This window comes from Zootermopsis nevadensis, unplaced genomic scaffold (assembly GCF_977971745.1).
Source record: "Zootermopsis nevadensis isolate Lab colony 2312 unplaced genomic scaffold, Znev_1.0 Znev_ptg000009l, whole genome shotgun sequence".
In the NCBI taxonomy this organism is placed as follows: domain Eukaryota; kingdom Metazoa; phylum Arthropoda; class Insecta; order Blattodea; family Termopsidae; genus Zootermopsis; species Zootermopsis nevadensis.
In genome coordinates, this window is record NW_028259141.1 from 1,418,724 (window position 1) to 1,444,132 (window position 25,409).

General features: G+C 39.0%; 2 protein-coding genes across 6 annotated transcripts in view; both read right to left on the bottom strand.

Annotated features, from left to right (window-relative positions):
* Nucleotides 1-426: 426 nt before the first annotated feature.
* LOC110840127 (eukaryotic translation initiation factor 4 gamma 3-like) lies at nt 427-15,114 on the bottom strand. Of its 3 annotated transcripts, none has more exons than XM_087345388.1 (14): nt 14,992-15,114; nt 14,117-14,272; nt 12,207-12,353; nt 10,494-10,640; nt 8,657-9,126; nt 7,822-8,002; nt 6,526-6,668; nt 5,955-6,062; nt 5,575-5,742; nt 4,724-4,861; nt 4,044-4,259; nt 3,232-3,308; nt 1,243-1,396; nt 427-758 (listed from the first exon to the last, which is right to left on the bottom strand). In XM_087345388.1, exons 2-14 carry the CDS (start codon nt 14,253-14,255, stop codon nt 573-575), a joined length of 2,274 nt encoding a protein of 757 aa, XP_087201514.1. In that variant the 5' UTR covers nt 14,256-14,272; nt 14,992-15,114; the 3' UTR covers nt 427-572. The 3 variants fall into 3 exon arrangements, with proteins under 3 accessions (XP_087201514.1, XP_087201513.1, XP_087201512.1); XM_087345387.1 differs by having other exon boundaries at nt 5,575-5,745; nt 7,822-7,999; nt 14,992-15,113; XM_087345386.1 differs by having other exon boundaries at nt 5,575-5,745; nt 14,992-15,113.
* A 1,866-nt stretch (nt 15,115-16,980) lies between these two features.
* The window catches only part of LOC110840124 (uncharacterized), a 184,138-nt gene continuing 175,709 nt past the window's right edge, over nt 16,981-25,409 (bottom strand). For all 3 annotated transcript variants that reach the window (XM_087345414.1, XM_087345412.1, XM_087345413.1), the window contains 6 exons: nt 24,674-24,807; nt 22,697-22,813; nt 22,091-22,271; nt 20,471-20,598; nt 19,677-19,856; nt 16,981-18,544 (listed from right to left, as the gene is read on the bottom strand). In XM_087345414.1, coding sequence (XP_087201540.1) covers nt 18,299-18,544; nt 19,677-19,856; nt 20,471-20,598; nt 22,091-22,271; nt 22,697-22,813; nt 24,674-24,682 — 861 coding nt within the window. In that variant the 5' untranslated portion in view covers nt 24,683-24,807 and the 3' untranslated portion in view covers nt 16,981-18,298. The remainder of the gene's footprint in view (nt 18,545-19,676; nt 19,857-20,470; nt 20,599-22,090; nt 22,272-22,696; nt 22,814-24,673; nt 24,808-25,409) is intronic.

A 25,409-nucleotide genomic window follows, 5' to 3' on the forward strand; every position in this document is an offset into this window, starting at 1 on the left:
TAATATTTTAGATTAAATCTCTGTGCCGCTGTGAGGTAATTTTAAAGCTGTACCCATTAGAACACATGAAAGCCTGTCGTCTGTTGTTCGTTCAGTGGTTGTGGAACGAATGCTTTTAGGATGGGTCGTCACTCACCGCGAAATCTTGCGCATGCGCGTGTATCGCATTCCTAGCAGGGATTTTCTCCTCATCTGTAAACTGTAGTAACTACTACATATTCATTTAACGTTTAGAAAAGTGGAAGACGTCGATACGATGTCCGATGAAGAGATGGAGGGAAAATCCAAGACTAACAAGCATCAGGGCCTAACAGGAAGAACTTTTGAAAAATAACCACTTGAGTGCAAAGTCTTCTCTTCTGCAAATACCGTGCACCCACTGATCATTCTTAATACCGTTCAAACCGTGCAGTACCAATACAATAATAACAAAACCAAGCGACCACTTTTATTGAACACAGACATATATTGACAATTTGATTTTTCAAGTTTCACCACTGTGTGGCTGCATCAATATTCAAATCTCTTAGGTGTGGGGTTTCAGGAGGGAAGTTTTGTTTCAAACTGGTAACCTAATCTCCCTCCTCTTGTTCAATCTGGATCTGGACCATTGTTTTGGGGGTTGATGCAGTCCTTCTCGGAACCCAGTTGTCTTTCCGGAGGTCTATGACATCTTGCAGCATGAATCTAATCCGACTTGATAGCAGTCCCTTCTTCTGGGAAAGCTCCTTCATTTTGCTGAAGCACTCATACAGGTCCTCCAAGAACACAGAAAATTCAAGTCACATTTTACGGGCAAAATAAACTCCTTACGCTTATATGAGCGTGACCCAGGTAGGAGGAGTACGAAGAAATTCAAAAGAACATGTCATGGTGATCATTCATCACACAGAAACACTTTCAGAATCTCGTCGGCAATCTCGGAAAGGTATTTAATATCAGAATAAGCATAATATCTTCACGCATTCTTTATAATGTGCATTTACAAGTATTAAAACCATCTTCGGCAGTAGTTCCCACTTTGGCCACCAGATTGCAACACCAAATTTTCTAACTCACAAAATTGCTTGTCCATCACCATCTTACCACCTGTAGCAGGATATTCAAAATATGACTGAGCGAGGCCGTGCAAAATAGCACAAACTCCATATCACATTTCATCCAAGAACTCAAAGGTGGGCAATGAATTAAAATGTAAGAGAACTGCAAACTAAAACTATTTGAGAATTAACACAAACATACTTGGTTCTTTCTCTCCAAATCATTCCCCACCGTCGTGAGCAGTTTGCACAGACACTCCAATGACTGCTCGTCTCCTTCCGAAAGGAGACGCTTAATGCATCTCTGCATTATGCTCGCTGTCAGCATCCCTAATTTGAAGAGCTCGCCAATAAACCTGTAAAATACAAAAAATATTTCAGTGGGTCGAGTTAAATCAACAGTAAAAATCTAAAAAAAAGAACACAAGCGAAGTATTTCGTCTCTGCAAGATACAGTAACATTTGTACCTTAAAATAATAACTTTTTAAAATTAATTTAATTTAATCAATCTCTTGTGTGATATATATTTTTGACGTGAAATATAATTTCTTTTGCGTGGTTTCTCAAGGTGACCCTGGGAAAAAAGTTGTTAAAACAGTTCAGACAGGGTATTAAACACTTCAAATTAAATAATTACATTACTGCAACGCACATTTCAAAGTAATTTACATGTTTTGCGGTTCAATTAATTTTCGCAGGTTTTGTTCCTAACAAAATGCATATAATTTGTTTATAGCTTCCTCTGTTCTTCTGGTTCCTTGCGTGACGTTAAAGCTAACGATGACAACTTGACACAACGAGGGTATCACAAACTCTACAGGGTACAAATTATTTTCCCCTCCGGACTTACGTAACAATTTACCTACTGGAAAAATACGGAGTTGTACTTCTGTGAAACATTTAATTGAGCGGGAACGTCACAGCGTTTTCATGGTAAGAAACCGTAACTGACATGGGGCGCAATCCTCACAGGGGCAAGGTGAGATCTGACTGAACTGTGTGAACAACACGTATGGGAAAGCAATAAACAAGAGATTGTTCAACTGTTCCAAATGCGATACATGCAGTTCCTCAAAGGGGTTGGACTTTTTCCCAATAAAATGTGTGACATATTAAAAACCTATGGATATTTTAAGCGGAGCAGGACTTTAACCTTCAGTCCTCTGATCATATACAGAGTTAAACCATCAGTGCCCTGGCGGGACACATACATCTTCATGAAACAAAGAGAAGACGAAATGTGGACTTTATGATGAGATAAGCAGCAGAATTGTGAAGCATACTTAGATATTTCTGCCTGATTCTGACACATTATGGAACAACACAGAAAACATCTTCTTGGAGACATTTATTTTAAATATTTTAAATTCTTCGCGAATATCAGGGGAATATCAGAAAGAAAACCCCCTCGAAGGTATCACCACCTTGTCAAAGGCCCATACATTTTGCTTGGTGAGGAGGCTTGCGTACTCAAATGACCCTTAGGGCTATGCGGGCACGAGCTTCGGCTCCTAGTATGGTCACTCAAGCCGGGGAGGTCTAGGACTAAGAGTGATACCCCAGTCCTCCAGGTTGGGGTTTGGGTTAACAAGCCCACCCAAGAAATCAATTATTGTTACGAAACCCTAGGGAGGAAAAAGCCCACCCTGGGCTGTAGTACTGAGGAAGAAGAAGGTTAATAAGAAAACCCACCACTCAAAGTGGATGATTCAATTACAAATGGATCTCTGACAATCTATGAAGCCTTAGAAATATTTCAGAGAATCAAGACGGAGTTTCTTTGAATGACCCTTAAGAATCTCCTGACATAAAAAAAAGAATATGGAACTATTCAGCCTACCACAGTGGCTGGTGTAAAAGAGAGCATGTCCCATTTGACTATTAAAGGTTACAAAATAAATGAAGTTGTAAATTCTCAGATTGGGATTAGGAATCATTTCAAAATTATAAAGAACTTTGAATTATCAAATATAACATTAACCTTTTACTGTACCAAGACTTGGCAACCAATAGTCCCATTCTAATTTGGCACAAAATTTAGAATAAAAGGCACAACCTACAAACTGGAAGGTAAAAAGCCACAAACATTTCAAATTTCCTCCCAGTGTCTTCTCTCAATTTACTGCCGTCAGATGTCAGTGAAAAATCAAATATAGAGCTTCAAAGGTTATTAATATATACGTATCTTACCTAATATTTCCCAATGATTTCCTTCGTATCCTTCGCAGTTCCTCCTCGAGATTGCATTGTAGTTCCTTTTTCTTTGCCTGCGGAACAAAGATATATAAAAGATTTTAGTTTGAATTCAGTGTTGATTCAGAACGCTGCTAATTAGGAATCGCTAATTTTGATGGCGCCAGAAAGAGACATTTCATGCAACGCCTTCCACATATGTAAGCTTCCATTTTAAAGTTTGCTATGACGTTTGCGTATCGTCATAAATAATCAACTGAGGCCAGGAATCAGTTTTTTTGTGTGGCTGATGAAACTCAGCTGATAAAGAAGTCCCCTGCCTTCACGACCTTTAAATGAAACTGTGATACAAGAGAACATATCATGAGCCAATGAGAAATACATTGCCAGGGGTAGGGAAGGAGGATAAATGTCAAGTGAAAGTGCTGAGAGTTCATGATGTTCAGAAAAAATCATTACATTAAGTATTCATTATAGGCAGTCAAACATGTAGAAAAGTAAAACTAGCCAAAGGAGTTAAGAAAATATTTTTTCATCTTGAGGTAACATAGATCATAATAATTTTAATTAAATTTATATGCATTCTACAGTGTCAAAAGATCATCCCTTTCTTACCGATAACTCTCTATTTGATATTATCTCAATGTACAAAGTAAAGATATATTATAAATGATAATTTGGCTTCATCTACAAGATTAAAGCGGGAAGACACATATTCTGTCAGATCAAGCAGACCGAGCTATTCCCAATCTGTCGACAGAAACGTAAAACATTAGACTGTAGACAAAGACAGTTTGAGAAGTACTCACTGGCTCTGCTGCTTCTTCAATCTCTTTACGCCTTGCTTCTCGATCCAGCTCCACCTCAGAATTCTTTTCAAACTGATTCTGGCATTGGTTTAGCAGCAGCTTCCTGAAGTTAATCTCCGATTCATCCTTGTTCTCGCACTCTGCAGGAACTTGCGTGCCGGACAGAACTTTGCACATTCTTGCATACGCCTCGGAGAAGCTGGGTTCATCAACGGCCTTAACATAAAAATACACGACATGATCACTTTGCTCTGTATGACATATATATAAAACAGTAACTGTACTGAAGATATACCTAGAGATGTCGCATCAATTAAAATTATTAAATCATAGCCATCTGAATGAAGCATCGACAGAAGCAAATCTTTATCCCTTGAACCCAAGAAACTCCAAAACTCAGTCAGATGCAAAACATTTCATGACAGTGTTCCCTTTTCACGTATGAGACATTCATTTATAGAGGAGTGAAGAGAAATCCTATGCTTGGAGATATATTTAAAGAAAGAACAACCCGGTTTCTGGTAGTGAACAGTAACAATTATAATTTTCACATGCCCCTAGAGCCTCCACTATTATACTGAGGATACTTTCAGTACTTCAGAAATTCAGCTGCAGAGTCTCAAACAAAGACATTTTTTTATCAATATGACAATTCTGTTTAAATGTATCAGCTGCCTCACCTTTTCAAATATGAGCTTGATGACACCCTCCAGGCGATCACTGCTGTCAATTGGCAGAGACTGGACCTGAGCAACAAGTCTGTCAAATTTCTCAGGCGTGAGCTTGTTGAGCACACTGCGTACCTTCTTATACAGGTCCTGCAACATCAAGTTCTCTCTCATCACTTCACAGAAAGCCAACATAAAATTAAAGTAAAACATGTTTCAATATGTGACGTTTGTTCAGTACTCTGCCTTTTAAGTCGGTTCGACGCACAAGCCCAAGATTTCCATTACATTAACATCCAAATCAAAAGTTGCTGCATAGCACGCAACATCTTCCTTTACAACACAAGCCACATTTAGCAAAAAATGTTAAAACAGATCAGATTGTCCTTTTCACATGAATAGTCAGTAGTGGGATAAAGGATATTCAATTCACCGTTGAAAAATAACTGGTTGCAGGGCGTAACTAACGCCACTTGAATAGAGCAAAGATGAACAAATCCAAAGAGTAGAACCAATAGAATAATGGAGGAAAACTGACAATTCAGTTAACAAAATTGGTCACAAGAATGACTGAGGGATGTTTGAAGAGTGCAAGAAGCATTTCACGTTAAATTTAAGAGCCACTCAGCAATCTGTGACGCAGTATGAGTGAAACCCAAAACCTCTGGTCACTGCAGAAGAGTTTAAACAATCTGACATAACCCCCATCGCCCCTAAATGGTTGGTCACCCCACAGATACATCAGAAAATTGCTTTTTCTGTGTAGACGAGTTTCTTAGTGCAGGACTGTTACATTCAGCCATCTTACATTGGAGTAGACACAGCTTCTGCGATGCTGTGGTCAAAGAATGCCAGGTACATACCTGAGTCTTTGCCTCCTCTTCATTGGTAGCAGAGGGCTTCACTCGTCTAGGCCTCCATGCGTTTTCTGTATGTCGCAGTTGAACGTCTTCCTTGAGCGAAAGCTCTATATGAATAACAGGCTTCTTATACTTAGTGACGATCGGCTGTCTGTTTCTCCAAGGTGCAGGCTGCTGTGAATTGAACCGAAGCAGATTATCTAGATCTTAAAATATTCCAAACACTACAAGTGGCCACGTTGAAACTTCCTTTACAATTTTTGCAGAACGCTGTAGCTAACACTTCTGGTAATTGCTCCAGATACGCACTAGCTCTTCATGGAAACATCTGCATTTATGGACAATTATCACAAGGCAAACACACAAAATATTCACATACTTACCTCTTTGGAATCATGTCCCTTCATGAAGTCAGGAAAAAATATATTATGAGATGGCGTGTCAGAGAGAGTTCTATTTCTCTTTGAGGATCTCCTCTCTACCACATGTACCTGCAAGCAATTTAATAAAAATTATGCTCAGAATTTTAGGGCATTTCAAAATGAACGGCAAAGTAAGGAATTCAACTCTGAGTATATTTTGAAAACTAACTGGCATATATTTACTTTAAATTTTCCATTTTTGAATTTAAACATTCATTTTATACATTACTGGATGCATCCAACAGCTCACAAAATAATACACTTGTACGTACAAAGCTCTGAATGGTAAGAGAGTGAAATTTGGCTACTCCGACCCCATCACCATCACCAATCAGTCACTCAGACACCGAGTGACTGCCTTCGGCAATACTTCATCCTTCAAACTACACTCTGACAGCTATAGATGAAATCCACCTCCCTCCTCCAAAACAAATGATACAATCTAAAGTGGATTCAACTTCCCACATTTATTTACACATTTTAAAAAGACTTACCACGTCATTATATGAATAAGTGCCAATTTTAAACGTACCTGGTTTGTGCCATCCTTCATTATTGCACTAAGATCAGGTAAGTCGTCCGGTCTCTTCATTGACAGAGGGTGATACCTCAGCTCCAACAGGAAATTTCGGTCATATATCCTCTTGACTTCTGGATTCTGTGGACTCCCCTCGTCTGGAAGCAAACGCTGACATGAGCTTGCAACAAAATCAGCAATGAGGAATTCGACCTTTGTGTCATCATAAAGTATTTGAAAATCTTTTCTTCATGTGAGGCATTTTTCTACAAATTGCATTATATAATAAATCAGTTCCTTCCACAACATTTGCCAATATAAATTTGCAACAGAACTTCTGTTAACCTGCAATTTAATGGGTTTTCAAAATCAATCAACTGGAAAGTCTAAAATCTTCCAAGATACGAATTATTGTGGAAAGTAGGTTGTTTACAAAGGACTGTCGCTGTTGAGTGATATCAATTTTCATTGCATATACTGCAGCAAACAAAACAAGGCCCTGTGTTTCTTCCATTCAACTAACATTCGAATCAGACTTGTAGCAAAAACAAACAGCAAAATTATGATATGCACTCATTTCAAAACGCGTTCTCCACGAAGAAAGAACCAGATACATTTTTTAGCACTGTCTGCATTCTTTGCTTTATCATTGCCTCCAGATTCTCAATTCATGAATGATCTCTTACCAGTAGCATAACCACTATTGAGGGGCTCTTTGACAGGGCAAAATGTGACGCTCACCCTGACAATAGTGCCAGTGACATCAGATTGGTCATGGGACAAGTGTGTGAAACCTGCATCACACGAGTGCGCTCCACGTTGCTTCACAGATGGTGGATCTCTCCGAGAATTGTCACACTAAGGCGTTCAACACTTTTGTATGCAGAAATGCGACTTAGTTTTTGTGTAGCGTCTCTTACTCTTTCTTTATTTTAACCAAAAATGGAACATTGTGACAAGTTGTAGAAAAACTCTAAGATATCAAATTTAATGACAGAGTTATTACATGTTATGAGCAAGAAGACAAAAGGGCAGTTTTAAAACTTTGTCATAAACGTGCCTATACATAAGGATTGACACACTGAGAGCCGTTCATCAGGCATGAACTTTATGCTATTTTCTAGTCTGACAGCAAAATTTTATGTAACACACATGAATATTAATTTATAGCAGTCCAGAATAGGAACTGATTATAGAAAAACAAAATTATATTTGATATAGCTTATAGTTCTCAGCCCTGGCACATTTATCCTCCACTCACGCCTTGGCCAGCGCATGCCCCTAATGAAATGCGCTATTCTTTACACGTACCCTCTTTGTCTGTGCACCTCAAAGAATCCACAGCAATTGTGATGTTCAGTGCATCTGCAGAGATGGCATCTGCTCCATCGGCAGAAATTGTACTTGTTGCTTCTGCCTCTTCAGTTATTACAGTTCCTGAGTCTGCAGACATGTCCTCCTCCTCCTCCTCCTCTTCCTCCTCCTCCTCCTTCTGAACACAACAATGCCGAGTAAACAAATAATGCTTCACAACAACGAGATCACCAACTACCAAGACAGTCGCATGATCACTGTTCCAGAAGCAGCACATCGCCTCCGAACAGCGACGTAAAGAACTAAAACATCAGAACTATTTAAGAAATGAAGAAAAGTGAAAGAAGACGTTACCAACATCAACAAGGGAATCTGATACTAATAATAATATTTATTCAAGTCATACTGCTCATTTAGGGGGTTAAAACACTTGAATAAGTCACTAAACTAACCACCCAGAAGGGGGGGTTATTTTAGTGTCTTACCCAAGATTTTAAAACGCAACCAACCCCACGAAGTGTTTTAACCCTTTATTCGGGGGGTTTTAAAAACTTAACCAACCCCCCGAGGAGCTCCAAAAGGAGCACTCTGCTCTACTTTTCTTAAAATTGTAACTGATTCTTTTATTTGAGCAATGATTTTTTACAGCTGTTCAACCGCAACATAAAAAAGATATTTTTATTCAATGAAAATCATCAATTTATAAAAGCAAAGCTGACAAATTAATCTAGCAAGTGACACAACTTCAACATTTGGAATCTTGTAACAGTAACTGAAGGCTCCAAACACGTCTGTTACGTCGAATCTCAGACTATTCAGGGTCAATACAAACCTGTGCTGCTTCCATCTTCTTCAAGCTCATCTTGTATCTCATCCTCCTTCTTCTGTTACTCTCTGTCTTTGTGTCCCTACAGCCGATCTCCTCGACAAGACCCGCGTCTTCTGCCGATGCAGTGACAGCAGCTGATTCCTCGGCAGTGGTAGTGGCTTCCGTCACGCCAAGAGCTGAGGCTGTAGCATCCACCTGGCCAACAACATTGTCATCAATCTCACCTTCAAACTGGCCTTCGACCTGATCGTTGAACTGACTTTCGACATGGTCGTGAATCTGGCCTTCAACCTCATTGTCGATTTGGCCTTGAACTTGACTGTTGACCTGCTGCTCCAAGTTCAAGATGTACATATCTTGTGACAAAATTAGACTTTTCAGGTGATCAATTTCCTTTCTCTGCTGATCTGTCACTTGCAACAAGCTGCTAGTGTACACCTTGTCTGCATCCAAGAGCAATGTGGCTGTACAGTCTGTAACATTTGATAATTATTTTAAATTGTAAAATTCCTCTTGTGAGTGTATAAGAAACTTTGTCTTGGAGTAAACAGCAACATTTCTACACAGCTATATACATATGAAACAATGACTTGACTCGAGGAGAATAATTTCTTTAGACGTCATCTCTCTTGGATTATCGGATCCCAAACTTTTATGAACAGGAAGATGGAAAAAGATGAGTGGGTTTTCTGGAGACCAGTAACCCATGTCTCATGCAGTGTACAGAGTAGTCTGAGACTGTATTTATAAGCTCCATGTTGAAATATGTTTATTAAGAACATGAAAATTTAAAGGCTGCAGGTGACACTAAAATTAGCAAGATCTCATAAGCACACATATTATGCATTCACAATTAAGAACTATGCTGCTAGTTAGATATGTCGCTAATCAGAATCTGTAGTCTTCACCATTCGGAATCGCATTGCGCATTGGCAAACTCTAGACTAAATAAAAAGATGCAGTTTGTAATTTTGAAATTGTAATTCTCCACCCATCATGAAATATTCACTTGTCTTCCACGTTCAGTTTATAACTCACATCGAGCCGAGTCAATATTTTTCAGAAAGCCCATTCATTATCTCTTACGTAATGCATCACGAATTTCCACTTGCAGAGTTTACAACTAGGATTTGCACGCTGGTCACCGGAAAACATTTGTCCTATCGAAGAAGGCGCCAAACAGTCTGCCTCTGATTCAGCCTTCACCAAAAAGGGGAGGGTATTTACCCCGTGGGGCCCATCAGACAGAGCTCCTCCTCAACACCCGTGACTCAGGCGCAAGACAAAATTATTCTTGGTGACAACTCGCAGAGAGCAAAGTAAACGAACATAATTCATCCCCTGAATGCAGGACAGAATGATAATACAGGATGATTCTGAAAGGACTTTACAACTTTGAAAGTGTATAGAAATTTAATCAGAAAGCTTAAAGAATCGGTTGAGGTGTCATTTTGTAGCAAAACAAATCAAGTTTGCCAGGACAGAATCATAATATAAGCTAAAATGATTCTCTGAAATCTAGTAAATTTAAAATGTCTCAGAATGACTATAAAATTATTTTTTCGAGAAATTATGAGTGGGTTAAATCTGGGGAATTCTTGTTACAATTATATTCATAGTTTTCCGATTTCCCCCTGCCTTCCCATCTCCAACAGCCAAAGTCATCCAAAATACAGAAGTAACGAACAATTACTGAAGGTGACTGGAAGAGGGGTCTGGGGCACATCTGGACATCTAGAAAGACATACATTAACATCGTAATTGACAGAATATCATACTGATGTGATTTATAGCCTGCACCCTTTGACTTTGTACTTGAATAGAATAAAAGCATACATACTCTCTGCGTGGAGTTCCGTGACCTGCTGAAAAAGATGAGACATGTGCTCTTGAAGTTTATTTTGTTCTTCTATCATATCATGAAGACTGAATTCATGTTGCTGCACCAGAAATCCTTCGTAATTGAGTTGATTCTGCAGCTCAGTCCCTGCAACAATTCATGACTGCATCAAATGGTCTGTTGAATTCCTCTTGTGACTGTATTTCACGAAACACAAACCAAGTTTTTCAGGAAATATCAACATTTTCATATAGGTATGAGGTTAATAAAATTGTCATGACAAGTATAAATTTTCTTTGAGCATTGCCTATCTCCGCCAGTGGATCCCAACAATTTCTGAATCATCCTGTGGCAAAAGAGCAGGGATTCTTTAATTCCAGGCCTTGACGCCACACATTACACAAATTGTTGTCTAAGCTGTTAAATATTAGCATAACAAACCACGACTATTTAGAACAGAAACATTAAAATCTCTTGTGTGATACTGAACACTCAAAATTAAAAATTACGCCCAATGACATACACAATTTCTTACATCAGAAATTGTAGAAAATGTCATGCAAACAAAAGTAATTTTAATTTGCGAATGTTTCGACTCCTGTGTGAAGAGTAAATACCCAGATCCACTGTCCTCATCGCACGGTCAATTGAGATCATTGACATCTGGGATGCGAGACCACTTGGTCCCGTGAGTAGTCACCAAGTTTTTTGAAGAACCTGTTGCTTCTATTTACGGTGTGGGAGAGAGCTCTGATACATGGACCAGTTATACAGAAAATGAGGTGGAGGAAATGGACTGAGTTTAAAAACAAGATTAAATTGTAACAACAGTTTGTAACTTTGAAATTGTAATTATCCACTCATCATGAAATATTCACTTGTCTTCCACGTTCAGTTTATAACTCACTTCGAGCCGAGTCAATATTTTTCAGAAAGCCCAAACATTGTCTCTTACGTAATGCATCACGAATTTCCACTTGCAGTGTTTACAACTAGGATTTGCACGCTGGTCACCGGAAAACATTTGTACTATCGAAGAAGGCGACAAACAGTCTGCCTCTGATTCAGCCTTCACCAAAGAGGGGAGGGTATTTACCCCGTGGGGCCCATCAGACAGAGCTCCTCCTCAACACACATGCCTCAGGAGCAAGACAAAATTATTCTTGGTGATAACTCGCAGAGACCAAAGTAAACGAACATAATTCATCCCCTGAATGCAGGACAGAATCATAATACAGGATGATTCTGAAAGGACTTTACAACTTTGAAAGTGTATAGAAATTTAATCAGAAAGCTTACAGCGTCGGTTGAGGTGTCATTTTGTAGCAAAACAAATCAAGTTTGCCAGGACAGAATCATAATACAAGCTAAAATGATTTTCTGAAATCTAGCGAATTTAAAATGACTGAGAATGACTATAAAAAAAGAAATTTCGAGAAATTATGAGTGTGTTAAATCTGGGGAATTCTTGTTACAATTCTGTTCACAGTTTTCCGATTTCCCACTGCCTTCCCGACTCCAACAGCCAAAGCCATACAAAATACAGAAGCAACGAAAAATTACTGAAGGTGACTGGAAGAGGGGTCTGGGGGGGCACATCTGGACATCTAGAAAGACATGCATTAACATCGTAATTGACAGAATATCATACTGATGTGATTTATAGCCTGCACCCTTCGACTTTGTACTTCAATAAAATAAAAGCATACACACTCTCTGCGTGGAGTTCCATGACATGCTGTTCCAGGTGATACATTTGCTCTCGAAGTTTATTTTGATCTTCTATCTCATCATGAAGATAGGCTTCATGTTGCTGCACCAGAGATCTTTCGTAACTGAGTTGGTTCTGCAGCTCAGTCCCTGCAACAATTCATGACTGCATCAAATGGTCTGTTGAATTCCTCTTGTGACGGTATTTCACAAAACACAAACCAAGTGTTACAGGAAATATCAACATTTTCATATAGGTATGAGGTTAATAACTTTCTCGAAGGTATCACCACCTTGTCGAAGGCAAATAAATTTTGCCGGGTGAGGAGGCTTGCGTGCTCAAATGACCCTTAGGGCTATACCAGCCGGAGCTTCGGCTCATGGTAGGGTCACCCAAGCCGGACAGGTCTAAGGAGATGCGCTAGACTAAGACTGCTACCCTGGTCCTCCAGGTTGGGGGTTGAGCTTAAGGCTAAGAACCTTTCACCTTTAAAAAAAGTGTTACGAAAAAATCAACCAAGCCTCAGATCAGGACGAACTCTTTGGCACGACCATGGCTAAATAAGGACATGAGATTTGGTATTTGGAACATTAGGAGTCCCTATAAAGGCTCAGGCACTGAAATCAATGACTAGGGAATTAGAGAATTATAAGTTGGACTTAGTGTCAGTGCAAGAAGTGCGATGGGAGTGGAGGGCAGAATCCCAGTGGACAGTTTTACATTTTTCTATGGAAAGGGAAATGACAATCATCAGATAGGGATGGGTTTTTTTGTTCATAGCAGAATTAGGGCAGCAGTTAAGAGAGTAGAATTTGTTAGTGACCGGTTGTCTTACGTAATCTGGGATATGAGACCACTTGGTCCCGTGAGTAGTCACCAAGTATTTGGAAGAACCTGCTGCCTCTATTTACGGTGTGGGAGAGAGCTCTGATACATGGACCAGTTATACAGAAAATGAGGAGGAGGAAATGGACTGAGTTTAAAAACAAGTTTGAATGTTTGGTTACAAAGAATGAAATTTATCAACAATTTGTAATTTTGAAATTCTAATTCTTCCACCCATCATGAAATATTCACTTGTCTTCCACGTTCAGTTTATGAGTCAATTCCAGCTGAGTGAACCATTTCTTAGAAAGCCCATTCATTGTCTCTTACGTAATGCATCACGAATTTCCACTTGCAGAGTTTACAACTAGGATTTGCACGCTGGTCACCGGAAAACATTTGTCCTATCGAAGAAGGCGTTAAACAATCTGCCTCTGATTCAGCCTTCACCAAAGAGGGGAGGGTATTTACCCCGCGGGGCCCATCAGACAGAGCTCCTCCTCAACACACATGCCTCAGGTGCAAGACAAAATTATTCTTGGTCACAACTCGCAGAGAGCAAAGTAAACGAACATAATTCATCCCCTGAATGCAGGACAGAATCATAATACAGGATGATTCTGAAAGGACTTTACAACTTTGAAAGTGTATAGAAATTTAATCAGAAAGCTTACAGCGTCGGTTGAGGTGTCATTTTGTAGCAAAACAAATCAAGTTTGCCAGGACAGAATCATAATATAAGGTAAAATGATTTTCTGAAATCTAGCGAATTTAAAATGTCTGAGAATGACTATAAGAAAAGAAATTTCGAGCAATTATGAGTGAGTTAAATCTGGGGAATTCTTGTTACAATTCTGTTCATAGTTTTTCGATTTCCCCCTGCCTTCCAGTCTCCAATAGCCAAAGTCATCCAAAATACTGAAGTAACAAACAATTTCTGAAGGTGACTGGAAGAGGGGTCTGGGGGGCACATCTGGACATCTAGAAAAACATGCATTAACATCATAATTGACAGAATATCATACTGATGTGATTTATAGCCTGCACCCTTCGACTCAGTACATACACAGAATTCCACCATACTTACTGTCTGCACGGAATATCCCGATCTGTTTTTCCAGCTTTATACACTTCTCGTTTAATGCTCTGATACTCCCAGTCAGAGTTTTGAAGATTTCTTTCATTTCCCTCACGAGACAAATACTTGTTACTTCAAATGGGTCCATTTGCGTAGAGGATTAACCTGAGGACACACAGAATGCAGCATTTTATAATCCAAGAATTCTCTGTAAGTTCATAATGTTAATTTTTATTGTTAAACATTTGTCTCAACTTTGAAATCTGTAAACTTCAGTCACACATAAAATCATGTGTGCATTGGCTGTTTGTGTGTTGCACTGCTATTCATTTACATTTGTCACAGAAGATTTTAGGAAGACTACATTTATTGAAACACAAAATAAGGTTGTGTAAAATAACATGCACTTTCTTTAATGAATGGTTTCGCTTTAAAATTAGCAAGTTATGAAACATTTCAGAGTTTCTATTACACGATACAAGTCAGTTATTGATTAATCCATAACACAAAACAAGGGTCCTCAGAATATCAAATGTTCTCTCTACAATCACTTTCCGTTAGAAGAATATACAGAAGACAGAAAACAACTTTTAACAATCTCTGAATGTGTATTCCCTACCATAATACACATAATATCTTCAACACTTCTCTGCAACGTACATCTCCCTTGTTAAGCAAAATAAATTTACAAATTTTAGAAAGTTCTAAATTTATATTCTTTACGATTAATATACAGCTGCGAGGCTACACAACAGAATGATTCAAAACACCTTTAAACCCCGTGTACTCTGGTACACGCTGTCGTTATTTTCTGCTTATGTATGTTTCTCAAACAGCACAATATCAAACGTGTTATCCAGTTTTGGGCGAGATTCTCGACTTACGTTTTTCAGCAACACTCGTTTGTTTCTTTTATCGATGTAGTCTTCGTTAATTAATTCACACTTTGACAACTTGACTTCTTGTAATGTTTCACCTTCGCTGTCTGACAATGCAATGATCAACTATTTTGAAACCATAGTTTCAACTGCTCACTCAGATTGTTTATATTGTTGCTAGGTAACAAAAATGCCGAGTAAATAAATCACGTTTCCTAGGTAACCCTTGTTGTTGATTTGTTGATATTTATTTTACAATATTTTGCCGAATGACCTTGATATACGAAAGGACGTCATAAAACAAAAAACGCTTTACAATGACGAGATCACGAACTACCAAGACAGTCGCATGGTCACTGCCCCAGAAGCAACACATCACATTCTTGAAAATGAAGATCTGACTGACAGTTGGCCTCCGCACAGCGACGTAAAGAACTAAAACATCTGAATGTGACCGCGCGTTCTGGGTTCGAGTCCCAGTGAGGCACAAATGAAAATATAATTTGGAAACAAGTAATAAAGATTTACGCGTTTCACTTTGAATGGTCCACATGAACTGGGACTGATCTGACCAATGAGAGCATCGCATCATTACTGCCCAAATAGATCATTTTTTTGTGAAAGTTAAGGGGGGGAGTCCTGTGACTAAAGGACGGGAAAGTTTTCTTCGAGGACACTCTTTTCTGGAATTCAGACGAAGCAACATCCTGAATTGTTTTGTAGCTCGATTCGGTCAGTGAATGTTAATTGCAAAAAGAAATAAATTGTGTTTGCAAAACTACGAACTTCAATCTTGAAATCATTACCGAAACCTTCCTCGCTGGCATTCAGCTATTTGCAAGGGTGGGGCTGGACGTAGAAAGTTGACTGACCAAGAGGAGTTGGCCTCTGAACAGCGACGTAAAGAAGTAAAACATCAGAACTACTTAACAGAAGAATAAAAAGTTGTCAGTGGAACCACGGTTCAGGAGAATCTGACGTAAATACGTCTCTGTATTTAAATTATATTTAGGCAATAAATACAAAGAAAGGAAGGGGATTAAAACACTTGAGTAAGACACAAAACTATTATTTTAGTGTCTTACTCAAGATTTTAACCCCCTTACTTTCATTGTATGCCGAGTAAACAGATGACTTTTCCTGGGTAACCATTGTTTTCGATTTGTTGATATTAATCTTACAAATTTTTGTGACCCATCTTCGTTACACTTTTTTGCCGAATGACCTTGATAGATGAAAGGAGCGTTTTGCTCTAGTTTAACTATAAACAACGCAAAGCAGTCAATGTTGGAAGAATGTACTCGCTACATAACACTTCGTTAGATTCAGGGCCGTCTTCGACGTTGTGATGTGCACAGCGATGGCTTAGGAGCCCAGGAAAAATACAAGACTTAAAAGAATTGATAGTGGAGAATAGGAGTCCATTCCCACTCGTCGATCACATCTTCGTGGGTGAACAGACGAAGGCCAAGATTTGTAGAGATGTTACAGGTACAGGACACGACTGTAATCATGTGACTTGCGGGGTGCGCTACGGACTTCCTGCATTCCTTTGCATGTATCAAGACTATACAAGAACAGTTTGTGGTTGAGCCATTTTATTACACGTTCGTGGTTGGCTTCACCACGTGTCTGTACGCCGTTTATGGTTCATGGTTAATGGTTAACGCACGTCGGCCATTCTCGGAACATTTTCTGGAAGTTCCTTAGCCAGCAGTGATGTTGCTGTGTTTGTGGATAGAAGGATCCAGAATTTGGGGGACATTTCGTTTTGTAAAGGGCTATTTATTATTCTATTTTAGTCTACTGTCAGTTTAGAATGAATCAATTGCGCAGTTACCGTATGGGATGACTATGACCGGAACAGAATCATAACAAGAAATCAGTTGTACCTAGCGTGAAGTATGACATCTGTAATGAAGACGGCACTTAGTAAACCAATACAATATTAATAAAAGGAATAATTATTTTAACCATTTTCAGAATAAATGCAGCTTTGAATTTGAAGAACCCGCAGTTTAATCAATGTTAAAGTATATTTTGCACTTTGAACTGATATTCATACATCCCCTACTGCACCGATGGTTACAGAGATTCAAAAAATTGACTTTGAAGAGTACAATTGTGATGTTTCAGGTTGTTATGGCTAAAGGATGACTGTCTTCCGAGATGTTGCACTGTGTAATCTGGTGGAAGTTTACTGATGATTCAGAGGTTGTCACTGTCTCCATCATTAGTAAGCTGCATGTGAAAATCTTTCTTGAGATATGGGTGCAGGTTGAATAAGGTAGAACCTTGGCCAGACGAGAGGGCATTAAAGGAGGAAACAGCAAGCAGAGGCCTCCTACGTCCATTGATGGAGTGGCTCAGATGCAGACTACGATTTCTGTTCTTATCAGGGTGTAGTTTGAACCTAATCGTCTCCCTGATAATCATCTGGTCCATGTATCTGCATTTGGTGGCAACTCTGGAGTACCGAGTCCTAAGTCATCCTTCACAGGCTGAACGAAATTGAGAAGGAGTTTGCTGATTCAGTTCAAGGTCATGCTGATGAAGGGAAGGAAGGCAACAGACAGGCTTCTCTAGGGCTGGGGCATCTCTCTGGTGGACTGAGAGCCCATCAGATCTGCTAGTTACTGTCGCCATTCTGCCTGAAATTGGCCCAGAGAAACTCCAGGTTTCCCCGGTCACACAGCGACCGGGCCCTTTTTTGCCAGCATAGAGTTCATGCTATTTTTTAGAAGGTTGGTGAGAGTTTTAATCAAGATAGAGGTTACTGTGCGTGCGGGAACTTCTTACATGATGATCTTAAGGGCCACATTGAGGCAAAATAGCTGCAGCAGCTATCAGATCCTCAGTCTATCAGGGTCAGCCCAGAGAAACCTGTTCCTTGTCGCCTTCCTTCCTTCTGTCAGCACGACCTTCAACCACATCAGAAAGCTTCTGTCCTCCACAACACTGAGTTTGTGGGCCTCCTTGAAGATCAGAACACCCAGCAAATGAGGTCAGTCCTGCAGTGGTAAGACCGGCCATTCTATTGAGACCAGGTGAAGGAGCAATGAGCATTTCTGAATCATGTAATTCCACTGTGGTCTGCCCCTTCTCCCAATTTCTCCCTCGATATTTCTGTTCTCAGGCTATGGTGGTGGGGACAGTAGGCCATCTGAAACATCGCGCAACATCCCTGAAGAGAGTCATCTTCAAAGATAGAATTTGTTAACTTCATGCGCTTTTAGACTGGTAATGTTGAAGTTGTCATACAGCTAGTGTTTGGATACCAGAAGCAGGAAGTTTGAGGGTAGCACGATCAAATTTAGCAGAATTTCACGTCTCCATTCATGTGTTGGTGTGATGGACTGTGGACCTTATCTCTTTCAAAGGCAAACTCCAGCCGTACAATACTTCCATCACGGTATGCACGTTTTTCTTGCAAACTAATCTTCTTCTGTTGCATTTCTTCAATTTGACTTTTTAAATATGTAACTTTAGTAAATTTTCTATCTAGTTCCACTGTCAATTTCTTCATTTTATCTGCTTGCGCTGAAATCTTCTTGTCCACCTTGAAAATGAACGACAGTTATATTAATGTTTTTTTATATTTTGCACTTTGCATTGCTTAATGAATAAAATATTACCTGCTGCATTGAATTTACTAAAACTTAATATTTTGTGAGCGCAGCGCCGCATTTTTAGTAAAAGTCTGATAACTCTTTCTAGGAATTGTTTTCTCTCTTGTTGCTTTATCTATGTTAAGAGGAAACCCCCCTCCATGGAAATTTCAAAGGAAATGTTTCTAGCTACGACCACAGACCAACTTTTTTCAGTTTACTTTTAGAATTCTAATAGTGCGGCGGCCCGCTCACACGGGAGTGTTTGTGTTCCAAAGTGAATACAGTCAAACCTCGGTTCACGAACAATTCAGTTTACGAACAAATTTTCCGAACAAAAAGCGTCTCGGATGGCGTACTGTGTCTCGAGTTACGAACACGCAAGCGATAAGCTGGGAGTATCAGCGTCGGCAGTATTCGTAGAAGAATGATCCAGCATGGAGCCAAAGAAAGCAGCAAAGTGAAAAGAAAAAATACCAATATCATGATAGATGTTAAGAAAGAAATCATAGCCAAACATGAAAATGGTGTTCGTGTCTCTGATCTTGCTACTCAGTTTGGGATGGGGGTGATATCACAAAATTCAGAAATGAAAAACTGGGTAAAATTATAGAAAATTATTCCAGGCAAAGAGACTGCTTAGAAATTTCAATCAATGAAATCAAAGTTCTAATTGGACATTTATACAATGTTTAACATTTTATCAGTCTCTTAATTGTAACTCCATAAATAAATTAAAAGTTAGTAATAATCTGATTAAGTATTTGCTCAATTGCTAGACGGGACGTTCCAGCGGTGGATGCGAGCGCCGGAGGGTTAAACTAACCAATCTCATAATGCCACGATACAATAAATTTAAATGATGTGGCATAAGGTTTGTGAGGTTGACTCAACTGCTGTTATTAATCATGTCTGTCGCTACATTTAACAGGTTAAACCGAAGCTTGAAAATTTAATTTAAAAGTCCTGATCGACGTTTTTATGGTTTTATTCAGCAACATTTAATTCTTAAGAATCTGTCAAATGTCCAAATATATAGAAATAATTCTTAATACATGATATCAGGTCATTTTGTTTGAATACCTGTTCTGTCTGTTTGTCTTGCTTAAAGTCTTCACGTCTTTTCAAGAATTTGCATTGCTGACACAGCAGAAGAGCTGGCTTTCCAATCATCATCTGGTTCTCCTTTATTAGATTTTGAATGTCCTCATTTTCATTGCTGATGCCTGTTAGTGCTGTGTACAGGTTAACCACGTGGTTCCACTAAAGAAAAAATTAATGAAAAGGAAAGAAAGACAAATGTTTATTCAGTGTAGGTAAACCTTTAAGGCTTTGACCGGGATGTTCTTTTGTTAAATCTATTGTGGTACCGCCTGATTCGACTTCTAATGGTTAAGTGAAGTGTTTTCTTCGCGGTAAGGACTGAATTCATAAATAATATTCAGACGATCTTCGGCTTCAAAGGGTTAAGGAAAGAGAGACTTTACATAGAATAGTGCATTGCCATGCTAGTATTTTTTACTGTTACGATGATTTTTACAGGAATGATTATGAATGATGGATGAGGAGGGACCAGGGTCAAACACCTTGTTTAAGAAGCACATCACCCAGTAACCTGTTCAGTGGGCACCGGGTGCTCTTTTCCTGGGTTAGGGGTCCACTGTGCGGAAGGAACTGGTCACTCGCACGTACGATTGCAAAACCTAAGAATATGCTGAGGTGCTTCAGCTCCGCTTTCCTGTATGTATTAATGTTGTGGCGTTAAACCGCAAACACAAATCCACGCCCGTTTTCCTTTTACGTTTAAGTGACATTACAGAAAATTCTGCTCAAGACATAAAATTACATAAATCTTTGGAATTCAACTTATTACTTACGGCTTCTTTCTTGGATTTTTCCAGTAATTCAGCTTCTTCCTTCGTGCGTTCCTCAGCTGCTTTTAGCTGTGCCTGAGTAGCCTTCATTTTAATCCAGAGCTCGGCTTCTTGCTGATTGTGTTTGGATTCTGCACATAAACAAAGATTGAGTGAATCTAGGGATAGCAAAAATTCATGATCAGATGGTGCTGAAGACATAACACAGGAGCAGTGTTTTAGTGTGGAAGCATTTTAATTACAAAGGAACATGACACAAATGCCAATGCAAATTTAATGGAATTAAGAGATGTCATGCCATTCACTACATCAACTGTCCAACTGATCGGTACAGTTTCTGTCAAAGTGAACACGCATCATCATTGATCACGAAGTGTGTTAGGAGGCCTGTGAAGCTTTACAGACGTAATAGTGTTGAAGATATTGCGAATCTTTATTCTTATTTCAGCAGCGAACTGCATGTGAATTGCGATAAGCATTTCTTTCACAAAAGACCATGCCCAGTTATCGAATGTGCGTGGTCAGTACAGGACATCTCGGAGACCAGATGAGAGGTCCATTTTTCCCAGGCCACAGCGAAAATTGTTTGTTCTATAAAGTATGAAAATCACCAGCGTAATGGGCTTTAGCCCTGTCTTCTAAAATTATGCCATTTAGAAGACGCACATTAACGAGATGTGTAATTAGCCAATGGGACATCAGATCCAGATAAAACACACGAGTCACACGTCCAATTATCAGTACAATGGTGGTGGTGTGGGCTGATACTTAAGGTATCCTTCATAATCAAAATTCACCCGGAGTTTTTTAAAATCTGGATCTCTGCAGATTGTTTCTTTGTATACTTTTTAGGCAAACCAAATTAATTACTCCTCCAAATTAGCACAGTCATCCGCATTTGAATATCGCTGTGGTCTTTCGTTTCATTTGCATTTAAGACATAGAACAGGTTACAAACATTTTTGACCTAACACTGGAAATCGGTTTCGGATGAAGCTGTTCATTAAGACAAAAGCAAATTCTGCTCTTTTTTGTTATTCCATTTGCCTCGTGCATGCTTGTCAGCCCAGATACTCATAATGGGATATTCCGCAATGCCGAACTGAATTATATCTGCACATACCGTTTCAAAACTAGAGAAATTGTCTCGTAGTAAAAGTGCATAATTTCGCAGTACTGAAAGAAAAGTCACACGCAAACCCTGGAATCTCGGCCATAACACACCACACAACATGTCTCTTCCTTGTACTTCCGGCAATGTCTCGCCTCCCCATATTCACAAGAAACATCACAATGGACGTTATCAGTTGTCTTTTTCACACATGATGAATCTTTTCTTGTGCCATACAGACCATCTGATCATGACTTACGTCTAAACTTGCAACACATAAGTATGTAAAGAAGAGGTCGCAGTAACTAAGTAACGAATAATCTACTTGCTTAATTCGTTTGTGGAAGATTTTCCTTGGGCAAGTCAAAATAATTTAAATGTTACAAAATTATCTGTTAGTTATAGAACCCAAAGGTTTATCATAAGGTGCAGAGATTCCAGGCTGTCACTTAACTTTCTAATATACAATTCTAAATCCTGTTGTTGTTCTTGTCATGAAGGCTTTAACTTACTCGTTGTGACATCAGCAGCTTGTGAGTTGGTCTCTGTTATGCCTGAGGGTGTTGAAGGACTATTTCTTCTCCTCAGATCAGTTGAATTATCCTCTTCCACTGGGACCACATATTTACCAGCTGAGTTCAGAACGTTGTCACGCGGATCATTGATGTCTGAATGCTTTTCCATAATGCTCTCCTGAAATAAAAGAAGTTTTAAAGTTGAATTCTTTGCTATTATTCACACCATATTACATAGACGAGATTTGTGTACAGTGAGCCATTTTGTGGGAAATTGCATAAGGTTTGATTCGACGTCAATGGAAAATAGGGGTTAATTAGACCATTAGAGCACATACTGAAATTTGCCCAACATACTAAATTTCATGAGATGAAATATTAAATGTTAATTGTAGTAATAATATTTTAATATTTAATAAAATATTTTATTTTTATTAGACGGTTAAAATTAAAAAAAATTATACTAAATTTCATTAAAATTATTTTAGTACATCAAGAATTGAAACGTATAGTGAGTATGGGCATTCTAATTACGCACAGTGCAGACATTTAATGCAATGCAAACAAAGAACAAATAATATGGAAAAGTATTATGACTCTCACCTGTTCTTTAGACAATTTTTGTTTCACTGCAGGTTTTATGAATTTTGTTGTCTTGCGCATAGAAGATGCGGTATCACACGTTCCTTTAGTCGACCTCATGCTATATGTACCGTTTCTCTGAAAGAAACAAACTTATTATTTACAGAAATCCCCAATTACCTGTTATCCTAAGGGACTGGATATTTTTTTTCTCAATCAGTCGAGTCCCACTTTGACGCAGCTACATTAGTCAGTTATTATCAACCTTCTCAGTGTATTTTCTCAGTAACTCTCTCAGTTTACACCAGGCTTGTAAAACTATTACATATTCTATTCATAGGTGGTTATCACCATTTGAGAGGAGTGTATAAAATGTTGGTATTCACCTACACGAGTACATGGCCTCACCCTACATATGTGATAAACACTGGGTTTTCAATTTCAAGGTCACGTGAATAAATGAATCCTAACATCTAAGATAGCCAAGTGTCAAGAGATGCAGTCACATGTCAGCGTGCCCGCAAATGTCTATGAACTTAGTTCTTGAGTGTGCTCATTGTCATCTACACGCACATGAACATTCTTAATCTCTGATTTATAAACAAAAAGTTACAGTGGAACAACGGTTCCAGAGAATTAGACGTAAATACGTCTATACGGAAAGGAAGTTTATATATTGGCTTTATTCTAAATATTTCCTTTATACCTGCTTTACAATTGAGTAACGTTTGATTAAGACTTTGCTTATTTAACTTGAATTAGTTACGCTTAGGATGGGTCTGTGGTAGCTGAATGTAATGCAAAGTAATGAAATGTAATGTAAGGTAAGGTAATGTAATGTAATGTAATGTAATGTAAGGTAAGGTAATGTAATGTAATGTAATGTAATGTAATGTAATGTAAGGTAATGTAATGTAATGTAATGTAATGTAATGTAAGGTAATCTAATATACTGTGGTTTCCAAGGTAACCATTGTTGTTTATTTGTTGATAAACAGATGACGTTTCCTAGGTAACATAACAATGAAGTTACACTTTTTCGTTTTCCTTTTTCGTAATATATTTTTGCCGAATGACACTGACCCTAAAATGTAGACGTATTTACGTCAAAAACAATTTACAAGTAGATATTAAAGTAAACTCGACTGTGAATTAGTCCCTGGAGTAGAAGATGTTGACACACTTGGAACTAAGAGGACGTAGCAGGAAAAATGATAAATGTAACACAAAGAGTTTCAGAGTCTGCGCGTCTGTGAGATTGATTCAGACTTAAGCTAAATTTGTTCCATAACGTTTGGTGTAGACTCCCAGGACAAATTTAGTAATAAAATTGTTCAGTAGCAGAGGAAGGGATATTACACTCTATCATGCATTCGTATTAAGCATTCTAGCACTCGGTACAGTCAACGTGGTGGAAGGCGTTGGAACAGCCCACGCATTTCAAAACTATTGACGAGCGACTTCTACGAAAATTACTTTAGCACAAGTTGCTGGTGTCACACCCATCCCACAAATCTTCCACGTCATTATCAACTGCAGCAAATTGAAATTGATGAATATGTGGTAATTTACGATGGCATAACGTTCATACCAAATTCCATAAAAAACTGTCTAGCAACTCTGGAGTTGAAACATACAAATGGACAGACAGACACACAGCAAACCTGTTTGTTTCCAATCTACGCACATTATGAAAGGAAGGCACATATTCGCAATGGATATTTACAAAATGTGGCTGAATCAAAGAAGGCGAGAAGGTGACATGCATGTAGTGTGCATAGGGACAACTTTCAGACAGAACACCACTGAGGAGACCTAGGCACAAATGGTAGGATAATATTAAAATGGATCTTGAAAGCAGGGTGTGAAGATGTGGAATACATTTATCTTGCTCTTGTGAACATGGTGATGAACTTTTGGGTTCTTGATCAGCTAAGCACTGATCATCTTTTCAAGTAGGACCCTACTCTATGCAGTTAATTATGTAAGAAAAGTTACCGTGGTCATTTTTCCAACTTGGGTTTGACATCTCCTACCATCAACCCAGGGAGTCACCTGCTTGTCGTATGAGACACGTTCCTTCACTGCGATGTTGGCCTTTGGCGCATACTTCGTTGGAGGGGGTGCAGAGCCTAGAAAATAACCACAGAATTACAGCATTACAGATCATATTGTTTCAAAGTTAAAATTGCTTTCATATTATGCATGGAGCATGTTAAAAAATTAGTACATGCTTTGTAAGAAAGCGAAAAATTATCTCTTTTTTTTAGAATGCGTGAAAGTATATGAACCTAAGAAAAGCAAAGCTGTCCCACTGTACGCCATGTAGGCGCTTGGGGGGAGATAGGAAGGCCAGTGTCACGCTTCGTACGCGCTTTACCCCCGCGAAAGGACCCTGGTGCCCATTGGATAGGAGACTGGGTGGGCCCCAGAACCGGTCTGGTCGCGGAGGACAGAGGAAAAATCCTCTGCCCCTTCCGGGGATCGAATCTCGGGCGGACAGTCCGTAGCCAGCCACCATAAGATGTATGACGTAATGAAGCCGCTTATGACATAATGCAACAAGGAAGGAAGTTTATGGTCAATAAAAGGCTTATTTGGGATGGGGACACAGGAACAGTACAGCAAATTCTGCTAGGGACATTTGGTCTCAGGGAAAAGTTTGTCAGGTTGGTAGTGCAGCGAAGCTGACACGAAAATGCTCAATGTTGCCACACCTGCCGTATTTCTCGAT